General features: G+C 37.4%; 1 protein-coding gene across 1 annotated transcript; it reads right to left on the bottom strand.

The window, feature by feature from the left end:
* Positions 1 to 12,325: 12,325 nt before the first annotated feature.
* LOC111048744 (serine/threonine-protein kinase Nek2) lies at positions 12,326 to 24,443 on the bottom strand. The gene is made up of 6 exons (XM_039430956.1): positions 24,224 to 24,443; positions 17,881 to 18,045; positions 16,844 to 17,001; positions 15,289 to 15,532; positions 14,558 to 14,697; positions 12,326 to 14,107 (listed from the first exon to the last, which is right to left on the bottom strand). Exons 1-6 carry the CDS (start codon positions 24,227 to 24,229, stop codon positions 13,144 to 13,146), a joined length of 1,677 nt encoding a protein of 558 aa, XP_039286890.1. The 5' UTR covers positions 24,230 to 24,443; the 3' UTR covers positions 12,326 to 13,143.
* Between the last annotated feature and the right edge of the window lie 33 nt (positions 24,444 to 24,476).

Raw genomic sequence — 24,476 nt, forward strand, 5'->3', positions numbered from 1 at the left:
ACTGGAGCCAAACGTCATTCTATTTGATGATGATATTATTATCCAATGATGATTTAACATTGAATTCAATAAAATAATCAATATATTATCATTTTATTTAATGAAAGAAAGGATACTTTTGGAAAATATAATTGATATAATATAACAGTTATTATTGAACTGATGTTAAAAAACACTATAACTAAGTCAGCATATTGTCATTTCAAAGCAAAAACCGAACCCCCTAATCACCACTTTCACATCTAAAACATCAATAAACATAACTTTTGATAAAAACCTCTAATCCCTTCCATCATATTCCAATTGCAAAGCAAAATCCTAACCCCCTAACCTATCTTTCCACCTTTGAAATATCGAAAAGCATAATTCTACTTGGACCCTAGCCATTTCTAGCATATTGCAATTTTAAAGCAAAAACTTAACCTAACCTTAAGGAACCACTAACCCCTAACCCTTTCACATTTGATAATTTAGATTTCAAAGCAAAATCCCAACCCCCTAACCTATCCCTCTACCTTTGAAACATCAAAAAGAATAACTCTACCTGCACCCTAGCCCCTTCTAGCATATTGCAATTTCAAAGCAAAAACCTAACCTATCCTAATAAAACATTTTTAAATATAACCTGAATAAAACCCCTAACTCTTTCACATTCAATACTTTAGATCTATTCGTCATCTTTAGAGCAAAACCCAAACAAGTGGTTCATTTCATGAACATGTTCACAAACATGTGGTTCAAAGCAAGATCCTAACCCCCTAACCTATCCTTTCACCTTTGAAGCATCAAAAAACATAGCTCTACCTAGACCCTAGCCCCTTCTAGCATATTGCAATTTCAAAGCAAAAACCTAACTTATCCTAATAAAACATTATTAAATATAACCTAAATAAAACCTAACCCCCAACTCTTTCACATTTTTTGAAAGATAGACAAGGATAGCAACATCATTGCAAATCGTACACTACCATTATAACGTGGACCTTACTATAGATACTCAAAGAATACTTTTGAATAACTATGTGATAACTGTGACTGTTGCTGGCCGTTACTCTGTCTCTGAGACAAAGAGAAGCTGCTCTTTGTGACATCGTGACCTTTCTATTGAATCAGCTGTTAGAAAATCGTTCTGCAACCTGCAAGAGGTTATTTAGAAATCCAAAGATTCAATTACGTTTATTCCAACTATGTTACATAAAGGTTTGTAATTTTCAATGATTTTTGCTTTTTATATTTTTTTCTTTAGTAAATTTAAGCTCTATTCTTAAGAGAGTTGTAAGTTTTCACATTAGCCTAGGTTGTAATGTAGCCAAACTGGGTACCGTACCTACTTATAAAATATAAATTTTACACTTTCCCAATTAACTACCGTAGTTAAAAAAAAGAAAAGTTAGTCGGGCGTACAAAACCGTCAGGCATACATGATATAAGCATTCTAATTAGGAAAATTACACGACTTAGCCTTCTGCAGAGCTGGTTATTGGTTAATGTAAGGCTCAACTCACACGCGACTGAGGTCGAGTCGTCTCTTCTCGACCTGACTCGCGTAAGTGTGAGTTGAGCCTAAGCCTTCCAGGTTAACCTACTATCCAGGAAAAACCTAAGAGTTTTACAGTAATCATGGTAATTCCTAGATTAAGACTGAATGACAGCTCTCTTGTCAATGTTGAGATCATTCTGATCAAACCATTGAGATGCACTATGATACAGTTCCCTCTCAGCTAGCCCAGCAGAATCTAATCATTTATAATCAGCAAAAGTTATTTATCATCTGCGAACCATCTACTGAATAATAAATATCATGCATTGAGAAAAAAAGAGCAAACGTCTCATATTACTGATCCCTGTCGGCTCCATGTTTCAATTGTGCAGAACTTTAAGCTTAGGTTTCTCTGAACCTCGCAGCGTCACTGCGGGATGCGCGATGATGTAATCATGCAAAAGTCTGCTGCAGCTATTGCTACGGATGTGTTTTCTCTGACTTCACGCGCGCAATTCTCTGTGATTTCCGCCAATTCAACAATGCGTGATCCCTCTGCGTCGCGCACTCAAGTCTGGGATCCCAGACTTTTGCGTGGCACGCAGTAGCTATTTGCCAGTAGTCGCCATTCCAGCTCCTTCATTCCACCATCTTCTAGTGATAAGACGTGTTGTTGACAGGGGCGTATCCAGAAAAAAATCATGGGGGGATCATAAATAAATAAATAAATAACATTGACGTAGGAAGAGCCTCAACTTTTGGGGGGCGTGGGGGTATTGAATATCCCCCACCAAAGGTGGGTCCGGGGGCTCTCCCCCGGCAAATGTTGATAATATACCTTTAAATTAGTGCGATTTTACGCGATCACTGAAAAATAACATTTAATTCAAGGTTATTTGTTCAAGTTGGCTAATTATTATTATTTCGATTTCACTTTGAAAATGTCATAGGCCTATGATTTCTTTATTGAATAACAAATAGAATGGAATGGAATTTTACTAGTGAATTAATTCTTAAAAAAATAATAATGTTTTAGTAACCGGAATAGACCTACTCATTTAAGATAGCAAACTATAATTTCGACTCAAATTTTTACACAAACTTCAAAACCATAGTATTAGGCTTAGTTTCAACTTGATTCATTCACTATTTTTTCAAATTTCACAATACATCCCCCCTGGATACGACACTGGTTATTATTATAAAATGCAACAGTAACTACGGAATCCAATGTTGCATTGAATCCAAGAGCATTGTTTATACACCAACCCAAACTGCCAAATCAGCCATTAGCCGTTTTCACACCGATATCTCTCCGACACAACAGGACAGGACAGAATTTACACTGATGGACAGTATTAGTGTTAGAGGAAGCTGTGGTTCATAACTGCGTGAGGTTTACTATTCACAGAATAGTTCCTCATAAAACAAAATGTGTTGAAAGCCTAAAATATTCCCTAAACTTGATTTCATTATGCAACGGATACCTGGAAATCAAAATTGTAAGAAACCCTTCTTCCTCCCTGTCAATAAAAAGTTCAAAGGGTTTTCATTTACAAAATTCATTAGTAGATTTTCTTCATTATCCTCTTAGTCCAGCATCAAAGCTACAGCAACGTGTCAGATATCTATGTTGTCCAATCCAATCCAATTTTTCTTCTGTCTGTGACCAGTGTATATACCGGATAGACATTGTCAATTAATAAAAACATAAAAGTTCAAATATGTACACTAATCTCAGGATGGCCGATCGAAGAGACTGACAAAACATACAATCTCCTCCTCACTCAAAGAATAGAGAGGGAGGTTAATTTGCTTTTCTTGGAGCACTTTCTTGAACACTCTCACCTCCAGCTCCCGCACATGCAGTGGAAGTCTATTGTAGATTTTTAATGCGCGCATTGGGTAGCAAGTGTGCAGCTTAGCCAATCTAGAGTAGGGAAGGTCAATGTTGTCTCGCCCTCTAGTTGAATAGTTGTGTATCTGGCCTCTTGCTTGGAGTGTGTGAAGTTGGCCTTTCAGAAGTACAAGGGAGTTCAGCACATATTGACTGAAGACAGTGAGTATTCCCAGCCTCCTGAACAGCGGGCGACAATGCTCCAAGTATGGTGATGATGTTATTATACGAATCACTTTCTTCTGTAGGAGGAGAATTCTGTGACATCCACTTGCATGCCCCCAAAGTGCAATCCCATAGTTGATGTGGCTATGAAACAGACCATGGTATGCAGTAACCAGGTAACTCCTTGGAACATGGCTTCTCAGCTTCCGTATCAGATATGTTACTTTGGAGAGTCGGTTACATATATCAATGTGCTGGTCCCATGTCAGTGATGAGTCAACCATGAATCCAAGGAGCTTAACCTCAGGCCCACCAAAAGGAGGTAGACCATGCCTCAGGGTGCACAGAACATTCTGTGTCTTATCTCCATTCATACACAGTCTTTTTGCCCTAAACCATGTGCTCGCCTCCTCCAATAGTTCAGCAGACCTCAGTACAGCCAATTGTGGATCCTCTTCTTGTGTAATGAGAGTTGTATCGTCAGCAAACAGCAGGGCTTTTCCATCCATACTGAGGTCATTTATGAAAATGAGGAACAGCAGCGGGCCAAGAATTGATCCCTGCGGCACTCCATACTTGACCTGGAGCTCCTGCGATTTAGCACCGCTAATTGTTACAACCTGCCTACGCCGTAAAAGGTACTCCTGCATCGTTTTCATGGTCACTCCTCTAACACCATATCTCATGAGCTTCCCCAGCAAAATCTCATGAGATACGCAATCAAAAGCCTTGGTGAGGTCACAGAGGGTGATGGCAGTTGAGTGCTTCTTCTCCATTGCCTCAAGTATGGATTCCACCAGGCGTTGGACAGCTTCAATCGTCGATCTCCCACGGCGAAAACCAAACTGATCTTCCGTGAAGAGCGAATTATCCTCAAAATGGGCTGAAAGTTGGATAAGCATCACAGACTCCATAATCTTTGCAAAAACAGGGATCAGAGATATAGGTCGATAGTTTGACAACTCTTCCATATCACCCTTTTTGAAGATTGGCACCGTTCTTGAGATCTTCAGTAGGTCAGGAAAAACGCCTTGTTCCAGACAGCTGTTAATTAGTCTGCTGAGTGGTACAGCTATAGAAGAGATTACTGCCTTCATGAGAAAAGTAGACATGCCATAGACGTCAGGACTCTTCGAGCTCTTGTAGCCATTTACAATTTTTACCAAGTCCATAGGTGTCACTCTTTTCCATCTGTCAAATACACAGTTCTGTAAAGGCACTCTGTCCACCGCACAAGCTGTAGTTCCTGTAAAATCTCCAACAATTTGTGTAACAGAGTGAACAAAAAAATTGTTAAAATCATCTAGACTTGCATTTTTAGGTAGAGCAGACTGTTTCTTTTTAGGTCTATTTATAATATCCCAGGCTGCCTTGGATATGACTGAAAATATAATCGCGCGCTGCGAGTTTGGCGCCAGAGAAAACACCCGCTTTTTAACACGAACGCGTGGTTTCCGCGTATCACTGATGACCGATCATGCAATAACGCTGGTTCAGAGAAACCTAAGCTTATAGTTCACCATTCCAGTCCACGGCCTGCAACCTATCACTCAAGTAGGATTTACTAGTCTGACACACAGCATTGACTCAAAGACAATACTTCACCAGCTTCCAATTGAATATTGTGTGATACACAATTGAAGGCACGTTATAAATCACATAGCAAACGTGATGAGAATCTTCTTAAATGCCTCCAAGACTGACTGAATGTGATTTTGCTTAGCAGAGATAGACACTCTTTACAAACAAAAGAGTGATTGTAGATGATGCATATTGAATTGCATATTTGTAGAATGATTGTCAGAATCAATGAATAATTGCACAGTGTGATCAAAGTCTTGAAAGAGTACGTCAAGTTGAGTTTGTTGTCAAAAGTGAGCAAAAATTAATAACCAATAAATAATTCAATTTAAATAAATTAATATCTTAGTTTTAAATACCAGGTGTAGAGTTGTCAAGTATTTATACTCCCAACATATATTTTTGCTAGAATACACGGAAAAATGGAATAATTATTATTTTTTAATTAATCTTTGATATCCTCCAAGTTATGTTTGCACAAGCCTAAAATAACTTAATTCTATTAAACCTAAACCCATAATATCTTGCCCTAAAGCAAGATTACAACACTGTGTTTAGATTTAGTTATTTAAAAATCAAATTAATCTTTCAATTTTTTATAAGGAGTAATGAATTTAAAAATGTGTTTCAGTTTGATGGATTTTTCAAGAACACTCTATTTACTGCGGAAATACAGCGTTTGCATAATTTTTCCTACCATTTCCGGAACTTTGATATTCGCTGACTACAGACACACTCAGAATTGGAAGAAAGAACAACTGAGATTGGAAAATTAAATAAAACTATAAGGTAACTTGCTTTTTCTTTTCTTATTGATAAATTTCCTTTTTACTCATTGAGACATCGTGTAATGGTGTATGATTGGTTATCTGGTCAGTTAAGTTGTGAATATCAGACCTTTAATAATTTTGAATGAATTTATACTTCTGTCCTTCGTCATTGATCAGCTTCCTGGATGGACGGCGTCTGTAAAATTGTTTACACAAACTTGACAAACATTAATGTTTTTAAAACTTAACAACAGATCTAGATGGTCGGTCGGACTCTGTATCACTTAAATTAAATTAAAGACCTGTTGGCCTCAAAGTAGAATGACATCCCATGGAGTCAGGCTCTAATCCTTGCACCAAAACTTCTGTCATCCAGATCCCTCACCATGTCTGGCAGCACGTTGAAGATCTTCTGTGCCAGTACAGGGAAACAGTATCTTTTCTTGTTCAATCTGCAGAAGTTTACATCAATTTTAGCTTTCCCTCTAGTATTATACGAATGCTTATCAGCTCTCCTTGCCATTGAGTGATAATGACTTTTTATGTGTAGCAAGGAGAGCAGAATGTACTGGTTGAACACCGTATAGATACCCAGTCTGATGAAGATCGGCCGACAGTGATCAAGCTATCCTGCTAAGTCTAAAATTCTCAATGCATTTTTCTGTTGAAGAAGTACACCATTACATCCGGGTGCATGTCCCCACATTTGCAGCCCATAAAAAATATGGCTGTGGAACAAGGCAAAGTACACTTCAATAACATGCTTCCTAGAAATAAGAGGCTTGAGACGCCTGAGTAGAAATATTACCCTGGATAGCTTCAGGCAACGCTTGTTGGTGTGGCTACTCCAGGTGAGTCTTGAATCCAATGTAAATCCTAGGTCATTGACCATAATCAGAAAAAGGAGGGGTCCAATCACTGATCCTTGTGGTACCCCATGATGAACCTATAGTGGGCCTGAGTTAGCTCCCTCCAGCGAAAGGATCTGCCTTCTGTCAGTCGTGTAGGAACCAATGGTGGCAAGGACCCAAACCTTCGTCTCCATATGCTGCAAATCTCTCCGGCAAAATATCATGCGGGACAAACTCAAACGCCTTACTCAGGTCTGCTAGAGCCAGTGCTACTGAGTCCCCCTCTTCAAAAGAATCTAGGATGTCACCTACCAGCTTGGAAACATCTGTGACTGTTATTTACCATGTCTGAATCCATGCTGCACACTTGAAAATAGGTTATTGCTCTAAAAGTGGTCCATTAATTGAATCTTCATAGAGGCTTCAAAGAACTTGACCAGTGCGGGAATAATACAAATTGACCTGTAGCTTTTCAGGGCGGTAGGGTCACATTTTTTTGAAGATAGGCACTGTTCTAGCCAGTTTTAGGGCTGTGGGGATATATCCTTTGCCAAGGAATGCATTCAACACCACACTAAGAGGGTGGGCAATGACATCAATAATAGATTTCAACAGGTCCACTGAAATACCATAGATATCTTGAGTCTTTTTATTTCTGAAGTGACTTACCATTTGGATGATGTTCTCTGGTATTACTGGGTCCAAGTCCTCCATTACTACGGTCCCATCTCTAGGTTGCTGAAAGAGTCTGCCAGCAGCTACCTGTGATCTGTCTATTTCTGGTAGGGCACTGACATTTTTTCCACCTCCTGTATCAGGAAATCATTGAATTCATCAGGGCTTGCCCCTGACTCTGGGCTTCAAACTTTGCTTGCTTGGTCCTGAAATACTTTTTACTAGGTCCCAAGCAGCCTTGCATTTATTATTGACCTGATTGATTGAACTAATGTTTGCCTCTCGTTTCACAAGGTCCACCTCCTGCCTGTAGATCCTCTTTGCCTTGATGTATTGATTATGAATGTTTCTCCTCTCTTCCTCATCAAGACAAGATTTACTTCTGCAATTTAGGCGCACACCAGTTAGTCAAGACAAGACATGATCAGACACATTTAGTCACAATACTTCACATTCTAGCTTATGACACTATTCACACTGATTAGTCATTGCAATTAGATATGTCTTCATAAGCAACTATGTGAAGTGTTGTGACTAAACGTGTCTGATCATGTCTTGTCTTGACTAACTGGTGTGCGCCTAGCCTTAGTTAGTAAGCTCTGCCCTTAAAGGCTCGAGTTTGAGAAAAAGGCATACGTTACTAGTGGCCAAATCAGGTTTGTGTAGTGGGTGATCGAAATTATCCCATTTGATTCGCTGGAGAAATTGGTTGCACCTGCACTGTAAGGACACCATCCACACACAATATCATCACTTATAACGTTTCCTACGTAAACTTGAATCATTCCTCGGTAGATTTATCCTGAACTATTGCCTTTTGATAGCAACAACGAATAACGCAACTAGCACTTGGCGGGAGGCTCGATTGAGGCGGTCATGTTTCTGGGCCTATAACTAGACAACAATTTACGATCTGGCCGCACCTATCACAGGACGTTTGGTGGGAATGACAAGCTGTTCAGCTCTGTGATCGAAGGTTGTCTGAGCGGTGGTCTAACGGTGAGCTCCAAACCAACGTCATAGCCCACTTGAACTCATTCTGCGGCAGCATTTTATGGAGAGGGATTTGGTAGGCTAATTCACTGGTATGAGGAATAATCATAAGTGTGAATAACATTCACCTTTTATTTATGGCCAATCGGAAGTTGAAAAAATGACCCTCTTACTAAAGCGTCTGTTTCAGACTTATTGAAAATGCCTTACATTTTTATTTTTATATTTTTGTTGGAATCCTCCAACTAGGGGAGTAAAGAAAAATTATCAAAACTCTGTATGTCGAATTCAATAATTCCTAAGTTTTGTAGAAAGTAATATCTGAACCTTACTCAGATTTAAGTTTTGATGTTTGGTTTATTTTTCAGAAAATGCAGCCGTGGAGCTTTTCCAAGAGCTGTGTGGCTTCATTATTTCCACTTTGTGGGTTGCTAATCGGGAATTATCTTGATAATGCGGAGACAGAGAGGATGACTCGTTTTAGAGATAAGAGTGCTCTGTATTACAGAGAGTTGGGGCCCAATGATAAACCTTCCTGGCCAAAGCCAAGTTGGTTCTAGTTGATTTTCTGTATATTTACTAAATAAATATGTCTAGTTGAGTAGTTCAATATTATTATCAATTATTTTCCCTTATTTTGAAAATTGAAAAGGATAAAAAACTACTGATTTAATTAATTTCTCTAGATCCTCTAGAGTCTGGACATTGACACTATGTTAAATTATCTATTACTTCAGTTAGCACAGGTTAACCTCTTTTATTTCGACTTCATCACTTTGGAACAAACTTATGAATACGTTGAATTAATCAGTAAAAACTAATAGAACTAATAGTACAACTGATTTAGAAGTTTTAGAACTGGAAATTCAGTATTAAAGTATTTAATCTTAATCTATAATACAGTAACTATATAACTGTATTATTGTATATAGTTATTATAATACAGTAACTACAGTATATGTTATAGTTACTCTAACTATTCCATACATTATGGAATTATATTAACTATATGGTACTATAGTTACTAGTTATATATATATGGTTATATAGTTACTGTAATATACAGAGTGGGTGAAAAGTCCTAGAACGGCTTGACATCTCATACACAAATGGAATTTGACGGTGAGTGTGATTGGCGATCCTACTCAAATTGGAAACACTACTTTACTATGACTTAAAAAATCTGGTCCGCCATTTTGAATGCAACTTTTTTACTTTCCTTGCCCTATTACCATAGGTAAGGAAAGTATTGCTCTCCGAAAAAAATTAAGGTACCCCAATTTCTAAATTTTTATACGTTTCAAGGTCCCCTGAGTCCAAAAAAGTAGTTTTTGGGTATTGGTCTGTATGTGTGTGTGTGTGTATGAGTGTATGTGCGTCTGTGTACACGATATCTCATCTCCCAATCAACGGAATGACTTGAAATTTGGAACGTAAGGTCCTTACAATATAAGGATCTGACACGAACAATTTCGATCAAATGCGATTCAAGATAGCGGCTGAAAGGGCGAAAATGTTGTCAAAAACTGGGTTTTTCGCGATTTTCTTGAAAACGGCTTCAACGATTTTGATTAAAGTTATACCTGAAATAGTCATCGATAAGATCTATTAACTGCCACAAATCCCATATCTGTAAAAATTTCAGGAGCTCCGCCCCATCTATGCAAAGTTTGATTTAAGATTCTCAATTATCAGGCTTCAGATACAATTTAAACAAAAGAAATTTAGTGGAAAAGATTGAGCATGAGAATCTCTACAATTAATGTTCAGTAACATTTTCACCTAAAATTAAAAATAATCTCGAAATTCGAGAAAATGTGATTATCCAATTGCAAACTGTTGACAACTGTCGATTCTATTAAATTATTCACTATGAAGAGAAAGCAGACCTCGTGTGTCTCAAGCGTTATTGCCCTGTCACCAGCTGGCTCAAATCTTTGAATAGTAGACTTGAGATGCGCGGGAACACTAGCGTCAGGTGATCAATTTTCATAACGGCAAGGAAAGTTGTGTGAGTGCCCCACACCAGATTTTTTTTAATAGGAAGGTAAATCATATGATACATGATTTAGATACGGAATTCCAAGAAAAAATGACTGCAAAAAAAATCCTACTTTACTATGACTTAAAGAATCTGGTCCGCCATCTTGGATCTGCCATTTTGAATGCAACTTCATTTTTTTATATACGAAGGTGGTAATGCGATACATGAATTCGATACGGAATTTCAAGAAAAAATGAATGGCAAAAACTGCACATTGATATCTCAAACTGTTCAGAAGATATTCATATTATTAAACAATACCATGCAAATCAGAAATGAAATACATGAGTGGTATTGATTAATAATGTGAATATCTTCTAAACATTTTGAGATATCAATGTGCAGTTTTCGCCATTAATTTTTTCTTGAAATTCTGTATCGAATTCATGTATCGCATTACCACCTTCGTATATAAAAAAATAAAGTTGAATTCAAAATGGCAGATCCAAGATGGCGGACCAGATTCTTCAAGTCATAGTAAAGTAGGATTTTCAATTTGATCAGGATCCCCAATCAAACCTACCTTGGAATCACATTTTTTATGAGATACTAAGCCGTTCTCATACTTTGTTCTCTCCTTTCTGCTTTGAATAGTATTGATTATTAATGTGAATATCTTCAAAACGGTTTGAGATATCGATATGCGGTTTTCGCCATTAATTTTTTCTTGAAATTCCGTATTGAAATCATGCATCGCATGGCCACCTTCCTATTTAAAAAAATAAAGTTGCATTCAAAATGGCGGACCAGATTTTCAAAGTAATAAATAGTAAAGTAGTTTTTTTCAATTTGAGTAGAATCCCGCCTTCTCAAGTCTCATTTGGTCTCGTCGGAACGAAGGCGAGAGGCCATCACACTCTCTCGTTCGTCGTCATTTGTACGAACTCGGCGAGAGTAAAGCGCCGGCATACGAGTTGAATTTATGAAAGATTTTCAGCTTAGCACTCTTTGTGGTGGTTGCACAGAAGCTGGTTAAGTTTGAATCATGATCAATTTCATTGTGTACGTTCTGTGTACAGTAAATTGTTCCAGTTCCAATCGTAAATTGTTCCATCACGTGACTAGTGCAAAATGTTCCCATGGAACGCCATTTCACAATCGTTGGTTCAAGCTTTTGGCGCGCACATGTAAAGTTGATTTACACCAAAATTTGTCGTTTACTAGCTGCGTGAATGAAGAAAGGCTGTTTTACAAACCTACCGTCTAGAAAAGTGTAAATTTCTTTTATTCCATTACTCTCAAATCTTCTATCGAGAAAAATTCATTTAATGAATGGTTATCAAACATCATATTGTTGGTTATGTATTCTATGCTATGGTAAACAAACTATTTGACTGTGGGGCAGAACGTTGGAGCTGGAACAGAATCTGTCAAAATTCCTCCCATGGAACTTTTTACTTGGTAAATTGTGAATCGGACAATTTACCACATTCCATGTACACAGAACGGGCCCAGTAGGACCAATCAGAGAAGGCTTCTCTGGTTGGTTCACGGGAAATTAATCACGATTAAAATTTAATCGGCTTTTGTGCAACCAGGCCTTCGTTTGCCTTGCAATCAATAATGGAATTAAATTATTAGAAAAATGTATTATTCTGTTTGTTTAATGAAAGCGTGATTAGCTAAGATTGTAGAAAAAAACGTTTATAAATATAGCCATGATCCCGCATGTCCCCTATGACTCATCACTTCAAGAACTTATAATTGATATAATTATTATCGAAATCTTGGCGTTTTCATACCTACCTATTTCCAATGAACCCTCTCATCAAGAAAAGTTTTGATTCGAATTCTCAAGATAAAATTCTTCTTCTTTCTCAAGATCAACAAGTTTATGATTTAGGCCTATTTGAACCACGCCAAATAAAATTGATTGAATTCTATTTAATCGAACAAATTCATTAGTAAGTTAACAGCGTTAATTATAGAGACTTTAGAGAGGATATAGTGAAGGATTTCACTTTGAAATATCAGTATCACATACTAATAACATGAATGTTCAACCAATGCACATTCAACCAATCCCGACAGTTTAATGTGAATCTCATTATATACAATGACAGAGATTGGAGAAAGTTCTGAAAATCTAGTCTTTATTGCTAGTGTATTAATTAAGTACTTCTTGCCTAAAATAGACAAGTATGAAAGAGAAACAAACATTATTTCCTGGCACCATCAGTTGCAAAATGGTATGAAGCGTTTTTACTAGACTTTATTCTAAACATTAAACACTTAAAGCTAAGATAAGTTTTGATCAATTTATGGCAACAGTATTCTTAAATTAATGACAATATTCTAAATTAATACTGATATTTTTTCTAGATATAATTATTTCTATTGTAACAGCAATGACTCACGAAAGCAATAGATTTTATCAATTTTAGGATAAATGGTCAGGCAATCATAGATTGATTGCGTCGTAAGCACTAAACATCATTACAGTCATTTCAAAGGATTATGAATTTGAGTTTTACACTATCTGATCTCATCAGATGTACAGTTTATATTGTACATTCTCGAAAAGTAACGAAGCACCTAAAAAAATTGATATAATTCTATAAGGGATTTTATTATGATTTCTCTGTTTACCCTGAAAAGTTCAAAAGTGATAAAATGAAAAATTGTGTTAGAAATTGAATAATATCTATTGCTTTCATGTAAGTCTCAAATACAATAATTATTGACGATCAACGCAAGTTCAACAAGCTTTTTCTAGAAAATATTGATGTTAACCCCTTGCTTTGCTTTCTTTTCATCGTTTCATCGTTGTTGCTAGAAGAGGGAAGGACTGATGCGGCGCAATTCTCTTTCTCGTTGGAACGATAAAAATTTCTCTTTTGCTCCAACCAGGCGGCCCTCTGTTCCATATAGCTGTCACTCTCTTGCCTTTTGGTAGGCGGTACTTTGTCTTGAAGCGGATTGGGCTTGCCGGCAGGAATTTTAACTGTTGCGAGATTCCTTTGCGATTGATTATTGGTGATGTTGAAATGCACGTGTTTGGGCCGCCTTTCTGACGCTGACCTGTGAAATGTAGGCTTCAATACAGTGAAGGGGTCCATTTTGGCCGAAGTGGGAACCAGACTAGTGTCTCCTGGGTCAGCACTGAGCGATGTGTCTGCTTCTTCGATGGGTTTCATTCTGTGTTGTCGAGAGGTCAGAGTGGACGCAGGTCTATTCTCTTTGCACTGCTTCAGATACACTTCGGCGCGAGCTATTTTCTCCTTGGCCACACGCTCCATCAAAGACACCTGTTTCTCTTTTTTCAACAACGACCTTTCTTTCTCTGACAAACTCTCCTCGCGAGCCCTGAGGTTCGATTCTTTCTCCCTGAGCACCTTCAGTCTGACCATCCACTTCTCTTTGAACGTCTTCTCGCTCACCGATAAAGGCTCGCGGTCGTAGATCGACATGGATTTGATGAACTCGTTGATTTCCTCGTCACTCTCACCTCTCAGTTGCGAGCATCGCTTCGATGGCAGCTTGGCGGCGGCGGCGGCGGCAGCGGCAATCGACCTCTGCGACACCCGCACCACCACAGCCGGATGGTGCAGAACCATTTCAATGGTCGGACGGTATTCGTGATCCACACTCAGCATGAAACTTATCATTTTCTGCAGGTCGTCTGAGTAGTAAGACGGTATTCTGTCAAACCTGAAATCATAGAATCAATAATCACAAACTTAATATCTTATGTTTTTGGGCAAGTTTTATTATCAATCTATTTAAATTTAAAATTGTTTGCTCTATTTTGACTTGTGATTATATGATTAATGATTTGGCGAAGAAATGTAAATGGACATAACCTACATAATATTTGGACGATTTAAGATAAAATTTAGAAATAGAAAAAGTTTTGGGCAATAGCCTGTTTTTTTCTTTTCTGACTATTTTATTGTTTGCTCTACTCAATAAATAAATAAATCTTCCTATACTTTGTTTCTCATTTTAAATTGTTCTCATAATATTTTTTTATTTGTCAGTTTCCGGTTACATGAAATAGATTCCAATTTTAGTAGTTGAAAATTTTACCGTATCAAAATTGTTTTTGTATCAAATAAAAAGAAAAAACTTACTTCTATAGTATTTGACCCTGCTACTTGCCTTCCATTCTTAATACTGGAGGTGAGAAGTTTGAAGCTTGAAGCAACAAACGGAGGCGATAGGGCACAAAGCTCATAGATGAGGCAACCCAAAGCCCAGATGTCTGATTTGCGATTATACTTTCCACCTCCTAGGACTTCCTGTAAAATATATCCTCAAATTAGACTACATTTCCCATAGGCAGCAAATAGTAAAATAAATATCATGAGAATCTTTTGCAAAATTTGATCCTGTATGTCATTATTTCACATTAACAACATTATTTAGCTAGGTACGAACAGAGAAACAATTCTACAAAATTAGTGCTATTCATGAAATATAACTTCTTAACTAAAAAAAAAAACTAACTTTTCCACCTAGAAATATAAATGAATGAATATGTGGAGTGGAACATGCCTTTTTGATAATTACTCACATATTAATTATTATCGAAACTACTCTATTGAAGAAAAATCTATTGTTTTCCAAAGAACTAATGCATTATGAGATTTCAAGTATCGCTCTGTTTATAACTAAAAAATATGTATCAAATGCTTTGCAAGTAAAATAGTAGGTTGATGTCGTTTCTCAATTAATTTTGATTTGTGATATTAAGAACCAGACAACCTGTATTCACATAATATATTTTTTGCCTCTTGATGAAAAATATAATTCTATAGCCTAATGTAAAAATATTAAAACAAACATTACATTTTATTAATATTGAATAATTGTTTATAAACTACACTTACTGGACTCATGTAAAAAGGCGTTCCAACAACAGTTTCAGCACATGACTCATCTTTTTGTAGAATTCGGGCTAGTCCGAAATCTCCAAGTTTTACATTTCCTGCCGAGTCGAGGAAAACGTTGGCCGGTTTTATATCTCTATGCAGGACGACAACATTCTTGAGATGCGAGTGGCAAGCCTGCAAGGCTCGTCCCGTCTGGTAGAGAACTTGCCAAATGAATCCTTCTTCAATCGGTTTCTTATTCCTGCAAACACATGAAGATTAATTAGCCGAACTAATAATAATCATCAAAGATTCATTTTTTCTATAATCTTCATAAAATTTAAGCTTCTCTTTAATTGTGTTGAACTAAATTCGAGATGGGTTCAAGCTGCATTCAACAAGTAAGTTTGTATTTAAGCTCACATTTGACAAGGATAGACGGGAACGCGACTAGGTGCCACCCCGACTACTTGACACCCCGTCAACCTGTCCCCTTTTAAAACCGGTTTTTAGGGGACAAGTTGACGTGAGCCATCCCCGTTTATTTGTCTCCTTTCTAAGGAGGTGACAACTAGTCGGGGGACACTTTGACGCGAGGGTGCGAGGTATCAAGTTATCGTTTACGATCATGACTAGTTGGCACCTTCGTTCCAGTAGGTGACAAGTAGTCGGGGTGACAACTTGACGGCAATGGTATATTTTTACGAGGGTACAAGTAGTCGTCTATGGCCAAAATGAAATGACCAGGTGTCAGGTAGTCGGGGTGACATCTAGACGGCGACCCCGATAGACTATACCAGAATTTGACACTATTTGTTTATTATTTTATTAAATTAGAAATATTATTTATTGCAACAGATAGTAATAATTTGATTTGAGCATGGGTGATGATTGATGAAGGTTATTTACAAGATGGAGGTGTATCGTACGGTATCTACATTTCAAACAGCCATTAGAAATAAATAAATTAATAGCCATGCTTAAGAAGGATATAAAATATAAATTTGTTAATTGTTTATTTAGAATTCAATTGAATTTTTTTTTTAATAATCTTTAGACAAATCCATATATCTTTTCTGTTTAGGACTACTTGTAATATAGATAGAAATACAAATCTCAGTACCCTCTTTGAATTATACATGAATGGATGTCTGAAACATGTTGTGATGAAATAATTCAAAAAGGGTACTGACATTTATATTTCTATTTAAATCCATATACCTCTTTGAAAGGAAGTCAATGGCATCCTACGGTACTAAATTATTTATCAATAAATAGGTCATAATCTAAACGAAATACGATCTCAAAACGAAAAACAAACAAAACTCATTTCAGAAAATTTTAAAGAAATTTTAAATGTTTGATAATAAATACTTCTTAGCAAAACAATACAAACCGGCAATTCATATAGGGTTATAGTATATCTTAATAAAACTTCTGATGCCTCTTATGATGGTTTCAAAATTTCTTACCTTGAACAAACTATAAATCAATTTGTAGTCATTTTCTGTACAATATTGCATATTATAAACAAAGAATGAAGAGAATAATAATAGTGTAATGTGTAACTTACTTTTTGCACGAAACCACAATTGAAGCAAGATCGCCGCCTTCGCAATACTCCATTATAATATATAGAGTGGTTGTCTTCTTATGTATTATTCTACTGTAATATTGAACGATATTGGGATGTTTCAAACCACTCAAAACGTTCACTTCGGATACTAACAGCTGAAACAAATTACAATTTACTTCAATTTATTAAAATACGCAAGGGAGAGAATTCTAAGAAATCTATTGAAAGATGTGACATGATCTCAATCAATATTTTTCAATAAATTGGACTGGATAAGTTTGAATTATTATTCCCTTAAAGCGATTGCAGGAATCGATTAATCAAAAGTTTTGAATATGTAGAAAATTTACAAAAATTAAATAAAATTTATGCTCTTTCAGCATAGTATGCAATAAATCTGTTTTGAGGTCACTACCACACTCTAAGCTATGAATCACATAGAGGCAAAGTAGACAAAATCACAATGTTAGTTTGTTAATCCAGTTTAAAATCTGTAGCAAAATATCAAATAATTCACTGATTGTATAGCTTACAACGTAGGATTTTACAAGGAAACAATCCTATTTTACCGTGTTGTCGAATAAAGAACATTCTTGAATGATTGATTGATTGATTATGTGAACAATAGGAAATTAATTATGTAGAATTACAATTTAAATACTGTAATTTGGTATAAAAGTGCAATGCAACACAGATCACAAAAAATATTAAAAATTTCACTTAAATCCACAGATTATACTAAACGTCAAATTGAAATTCTCAACCTCAAAACAAATTGATTTATTTTAAAGCCAAGTCGTTGAAACAATGGTAAAAAAATATAACATAATAATATAATTTTAATGTTACAATTTTTACAATATTTACATAAATTATTCAAGTTATTTTTGCATTGAGTGACTGAATTTGAGTGACAATTTCACACAATTTACAAACTTGATTTTTCCAAGGCTATTGAAATTTAAATAAAATAAGTTGGTTACTTGCATTTTGCATGTGTTTCTCTGATTCTGATGTCAATTTTATGTAATTACCTCTTTCTGATTCTCATCCATTTTACCATAATCAATAGCTTTGCATACGTAAATCATTTTATCATACTTATTGCAAACTTTATAACATGTTCCAAAAGATCCAGAGCCGATCACTTCAAGAACTTCAAAGTCCTCCAGTTTATTTGAGTTGGGATCTTTAGATACCTGCAACAAGTTGGTTCATTAGTTTTGTCTTGTAATTAATCTTGAGATTAAATTGTAGCCTACACTTTGAAATAACTTTACCCTATAATAAAAATACTGTAGACAGTTGTAGTTCTAAAAACATATTATGCAGATTGAATAAAAATAATTGGAGTTATCACAACCAAAAATGTATTAAAATAACGTTTTATAGCAACTCCTTTTCGCTGAATACGTTGTTGATATAACCTGGATGTCTGAAATAACCTATGGTGTTGAAAATCTACACTTGTGCTCGTGATGATGAGCCTGTAATTTCAGGTGGATTCCGAACTACTAAGAAATGATTTAATTATACCTTCCATGGCGGAGCTGGACTCAAGCTCATATATGAGAATACTGTATTTGCTATATAATTGCTGGTCGCAACCCTATCTTGTATTAAATTAAAGAAACGAGGCTGGGATACCAAGTGATCGAGCGAGTCGTGAGGTTTTAGTTTTATTGCGCTCATTATACTACCTATGGACACCAAATTTTAGATTAAGACACCCTAGGACACAATAATCTAATTCCAAGGATAATAATTAGTGTACTGTATGATATTAGAGAGACAACAGTGAAGATACCGAAACTCTCTCACTTCCCCACACCAGTTGGAAACTGGAAGCGAGTAACGGGATAAGCGTAGCAGAGGGATATAAAAAAACAGCGGCGGCGATGTTACCGTTCTGAAGCGGCCAGCGTTCTCTAATTTCTAGTGAGTGTTATAATACAAATACGAAGTTTCCTCTCTGAAAGAACTGAGTAGACTGAGTCTAATCGACAAATTGGCAACTGCTCTTCTACCTATGACTATTCATTACTGTTGGTTAGAACGCAAACAGTACAGTGCATCTTATCGCTTTTAGTTCCCCCCCCTCTCACTCTCTACCTAGCTCTGTCTATCTCCGAGGAGGAGGAGAAGGGTGCTATCTCCCGGCAGAGCTGGTTGAGACCCCAGTCATCGTCGTTAAAACCGCAACGTTACAACCGCATCAAGTAAGTTAATCCGCTTTATGTATATTTCCTCGGTCCTCCGTATTTTGTAAAACCCCTCTAAGTCACCCCGCGTTGTTCAACTGTAATTGGCTGATCTCCCTCCATTTCTCTGCTCCGAACATTCCTCCAAGTCAAAAGTAATTTTGTTTGGACTGTAGTTCTTATGGCATTGAAAGCCTCAAAGTTAGTGTCTCACTCGCAACAACGCTGCTACAACAAAATTTGGTATCTCGACTGGTGTCCCAATCTAATATTCGCGATATCAACTACTTCCCCGCAACTCGCTTGGACACATGATGTTCTTTGGTGCAAAAGGCCACATTATACAAGCTTTACGTATTACTAACATTGGCATCGCCTTCAGTCCTCTTATGGGGGGTGGATTTCTGATAATTTCTCCAGATACTGGACAACACATACCGTACATAGGAGTTTTTCTTTTAAAATCAAAAATATTACATAATGACATACTTCCAATTTTTCAAAATGCTAATAATTTTTTACATGATATCCCATTATATAATAAATATATGTGTCGAGATTTGTTATAATATTTATGTTATGTGCTCAGTCGCCATCTCTGTCTAAGGTGCGTACAGACTTTCGCTCTGCTTCGCAACCGAACGTCACTCGAGCAGAGCGATTGATGATCGACCGGAGAGCAAGAGTGGAACACGAGAAGAGCTAACATATCCCGTAACGTTCATGATCGGTGCGAATGCAGAGCGGGGGCGGAGCGTGCGCGGAGCGGGTTGGAGGCGCGTATATCTGTACGCAGCTTTAGATGTGTAACGGGATGCTCCTACTGAAAAGTAAGGGTTAACCAAGAGTTGACCCTTCAGACTCTTGATGAAAACTTTTCTATCTTATATATGTTTATTAAGTATATATGTAAATATCAAGAAGCGTCATGGGAAGTCTTTCAAATAGATTTAGTAGGTAGGTGATTCTGAATTTCTTGTTACAATCATGTTATAGAATGTCATAATATCCTTATCTTGGTATCGGGGGAGCCCGATGCACGATGCTTAGCTAATCTGTGAGATTAGGGAAGTTTCTGGTTTGAAGGGCAGCCAAACACATACAGATCCTTGAATTGTTAGTGTAACGTACTTGACATACTAGATGAAGTGAGAGAAATAATTCCCATTTACACCTAGACCTTTACACATTTATTCTCTAAATAAAGTTCTGATCGTAGCCAGGTGGCAAAAGATGCAAGATCACAGGTGCTTCGGGTCAACTATGGAGTTTAACAGGGATCAATTCTCGACCCTCTACTTTTCCTAATCTTCTTCTTAAATGATCCCAACATGGAAGGTAAAGCACAGATCTTATTGCACAGATTGGCGATCCTTAACTAGCCATCCTTATGTCTGTCCAACTTCTAGAGGAGGTCAGCTCATAATTTGGAGCAAACAGACTAACAAGGCAAACAGGCATGGATCAAGTCAACACTCAGAAAATGATATGTACTTTGAGACGCGCTCTACCTTCGTCTGGTGAAAACGAAGTCAAGATTCTTGGTGTATCATGGTAATACTTCACTATTGTGAGGTGGACTTGGTGTCTTATCTAAATGCTTCGGGTATTGACAAGTCAGACTTTGAATGTGTGAAGCTGAAATCCAGGTATGACTCATACTCTTCTTTCAAATTGTTATTGCTGAACGTTATCATGCATGTGTTTTGAACTCTGATTTCTGGAATGATGGTGTACTGGTGAAGAACTTTGTCCCTGATAGAAGAAGTAATGATACTAAATATCCTAAAGCAACAAGGCCTTTTTTAGGCAAGCCGAAACGGTCGACTTAAATGCATGTGATTTAGATAGCATGAACAACCGGATTAGGCCTCTTAAAATGTGGATACAAATTCTTTTCTACAACATTCAGTGCTTGAGCAACAAGATTTATGAGATTGAAGCGATAGACAATTTTGATGAATATAATATTTAGTGCTTCTGTGAACACTGGCAGAGGAGTGAGAACCTGCAACAAATAAGAATAAAAGGTTTTGAACTTGTGGCTGAATTTTCACGTAAAGAGCACCGTAATGGTGGTGTGGCAATCTTTGTTAATGACAAAGTAAAAGCTAGCTTTATAGATGTTGGAAGTTTTTGCTTAGAGGGTAAGCATGAGTTTGCATGCATTGCATTGCTACATGAACAGGTTTTCATTATTGTGGTATTATCGACCTCCTCATAGTGAATTGGACAGTTTCTTCCAGGTGTTTGAGGCTTTGCTTGACCGCCTTGAATCCCTGCACCCAGGCTTTGCATGTGTGTTGGGTGGAGATTTCAACATTAATGTACTTGTTGATGATAACAAAACTAAGATTTTTGTTAACCTGTTGAAGTCCCGAAATTTGTATTTGACAGTTGATCAACCTACAAGACTGGAAGCTTGCCTAGATAATGTTGCTACAAGTATGAGGCTGAATGTTGATGTTTGATCTGATGTCATGCACTATTCACTCAGTGATCATGAGGCCATAAGATGTAGAGTGGTCCCCCCTCCACTGGTGGGCTCCTGCAAGGTGGACAGTTACCACTTGAACAGTCTGTAACCAGGGTAATTTTGAGGAGTGCTCTTGAGAGGTTTTGCTGCGCTATTGTTCATGTGAACTGGATCTTCCTGCTCCATCATCGCGATGCCCGGATTGTGTTCTCAGCTTTCTTTAACTATCTCCTGTTTGAATTTAACAAAGCATTCCCACTAAGGACTCTGAAACACACTGTGAAGAATCATTCATCACCCTGGATTAGTCATGACTTACTAAATCTGAGGGACCTGGTTTTAATAGCTTATGAAAGATTTCGGCAAGATGGTTCTGGTGACTCAAAGGCAGCTTACTTGAGACTGAGAGATGATTACCGTCATGAGGTTGCAAGGGCACGGCTTGCATACAATGCTGACATCATCGGTGGGGCACCAAACAAGTGTTTGGCAGCATGGAAGGTGATTCGGAGTGAAACAAGATCATCTGCTCCTGCACGTGTTCCACTATCATCGGAGGAGCTGAACAATCACTGGGTGGACTCCATCCAGCAGATTCGAGAGCGGATTGCGGCATCACCAGAGGCATCAAAAACACCACTGGAGCTGCTGGAAGACATCAGGCGACCACCAGCGGCAGCCTTCGCTTGGCGTGGAGTGACCTGTGAGGACATCCTCAGGATCTCAACCAGAATGAAGACCTCAACCAGCAAGGACGTTTACTTTATGTCTAGTGGTTTCTTAAAAAGTATAATTGAGCTCATAATTGTCCCACTCACATATTGTATTAACATATGTCTGTCTCAATCTATATTTCCAGACCAGCTTAAATTGGCAAAGGTAATACCTGTGTTCAAGAAGGGTGATATGGGTGACCCCAATAATTATAGGCCCATTTCAATTTTGCCTATTTTGTCCAAAATATTTGAAATGGTGATAGCTGAGCAACTCTATGAATTTTGTGAGTTGAATAATCTGTTTTCAGGTACACAGTTTGGCTTCAGAGTGGGGAAGTCGACAGTGGAGGCTGTTGAACAAGGTCCATGCAAGTTTTGAGAAGGGAGGCCTTGCTGGGCTCACACTGTGTGACCTTAGCAAGGCATTTGACACCCTGGACCATGCTACTCTTTTGGCCAAGCTCGCTTCCTATGGAATTGGTGACAGCCCTAGGATGCTTCTCCGTTCCTACCTGGAAGGACGTGAGCAGATTTCAGAGACAGGACTGTGGTGTGTTATGCTGATGACACCTCAATGCTGGTTATCAGTGGTGACATGACTGACCTGGGCAGAAAGATGTGTGCTTCTGAGAGGGCTGTTGCGGACTGGTTTCGGGCAAATCTCTTCCTTCTCAATAGTGAGAAGACCCAGAGAATTGTGTTTGGCCTCAGGAATGGAGTACTATATGATTTCCCTTCAGTGAAGCTCCTTGGCTTCACTCTGGACCGTAAGCTTTCCTGGGGTGGGCACATCTGAGACTGGACCTGCCATATTGTAGATTGGGGAGGACCCAGAGCAGCCTCATCTACCAGCCAGCTAAGATTTTGAACAAGCTGCCAGTTTCAGCCAGGACTCTGCCAGAGACAGTCTTGAAGAGGAGACTGAGGGCTTTCCTTCAGGAGAACCCCTTTTATTCTATGAGGGAGTTTTATGATTGTGATCCTCAGACTGTAAGTAGATACTTCTTGCATTAGTCTTGCTGCTTCTTCTGCTTGCTGCTTTTTGTGTTTGATGTGTTTTTTGTTCTTGACCTGTCTTATGACAGGTTTTTATGTTCTTGACTTGTTCACTTGTGGCCATACTTATGACCACGCCATGAACAGAAACTCATTATTATTATTATTATCATGGAAGTAAAACGTCAACATGGGCTGCAATCGTCTCTCCAAGGTAACTTACCTATTGCAAAATTGTGCTTTGGGGCCGTGCAAGTGGTTTTAAGAGGATTCAATAAAAATTATGGTAGGCATCACCATACCTTGTTTTCGACCGGGAAAAAAGTTGGGAACTGTAACCGTCTTGAGCCAATACATTTCAAGAAAGAGTCCAAATTTATGTTTACTCCACAAGGAGGCGTAACGATATTGATGTCACACTCACGATTGACCACATCACACACCAGTTACCCGATTTGCACCTTAAATATATCAACCGGATTCATTGTTCCTTTGTGATTGTTGGGAGACATTTTAATTCAAAACAATGCTTTCAACCTTCCAGGCTTCTACTCCATTCCCTGAGTGAGGAGATAACAAGGTCTTATCTTTGTTTTTGACTTGCCATCTCAATATTTATATAAACTTTTCTGTTTTTCAAGTTCTATACGACAAAATCCATCCAACTTCCAGAACAATGGCTGGTCATGAATTGTAAATGAATTGAAATGATTAGTTCTGAAAGATTTAATCCAACGCCATTCTAATCCAAAACAGCCAGATTCAACTTTAAAATCATGTTTCAATTGTATTAAAAAATTAATTTGTGATCTAAAAAATATACTATATGATAGCCTACCATACCTACATGTCTTCACACCACAGATAATACAAATCACGGTATATAACAGAAGAATTTTCATCTAAATAACGTGATACAAATTATATAAATACTATAACTTATTATAATATTATTTTCTGTGACTATACTGAAACCGTTAATACTAACCTCCATTTCAGTTACCGTAACAAAAATTTACTTGGAATTGACTTTCAGAAGAGATTCAACATTATTTGAACATACTAATTATAATTAATCACCATTCCAAATGTGTTTTGAAAGTTCATAAATGTGAACAATGAGAATTACAACTGTTTATTACATTTTTATATAGTTCTCTTCAAGTTCAAAAATCAAATTTCAAACAACAAAAAAGTCAGTTGAAATGAAAATGAAAACATTAGAAACGTCGATAATTCGA

The sequence above is a fragment of the Nilaparvata lugens genome, chromosome 6 (genome assembly GCF_014356525.2).
Source record: "Nilaparvata lugens isolate BPH chromosome 6, ASM1435652v1, whole genome shotgun sequence".
Lineage (NCBI taxonomy): Eukaryota > Metazoa > Arthropoda > Insecta > Hemiptera > Delphacidae > Nilaparvata > Nilaparvata lugens.

Bases quoted from the DNA above. Each gene is read 5' to 3' on its own strand.
- LOC111048744 (XM_039430956.1), bottom strand. The intron at 17,002-17,880 runs GTAATTACATAA...AATTTGTTTCAG, and splicing joins TGGATGAGAATCAGAAAGAG to CTGTTAGTATCCGAAGTGAA. The intron at 15,533-16,843 runs GTAAGTTACACA...ATGTGTTTGCAG, and splicing joins ATTGTGGTTTCGTGCAAAAA to GAATAAGAAACCGATTGAAG.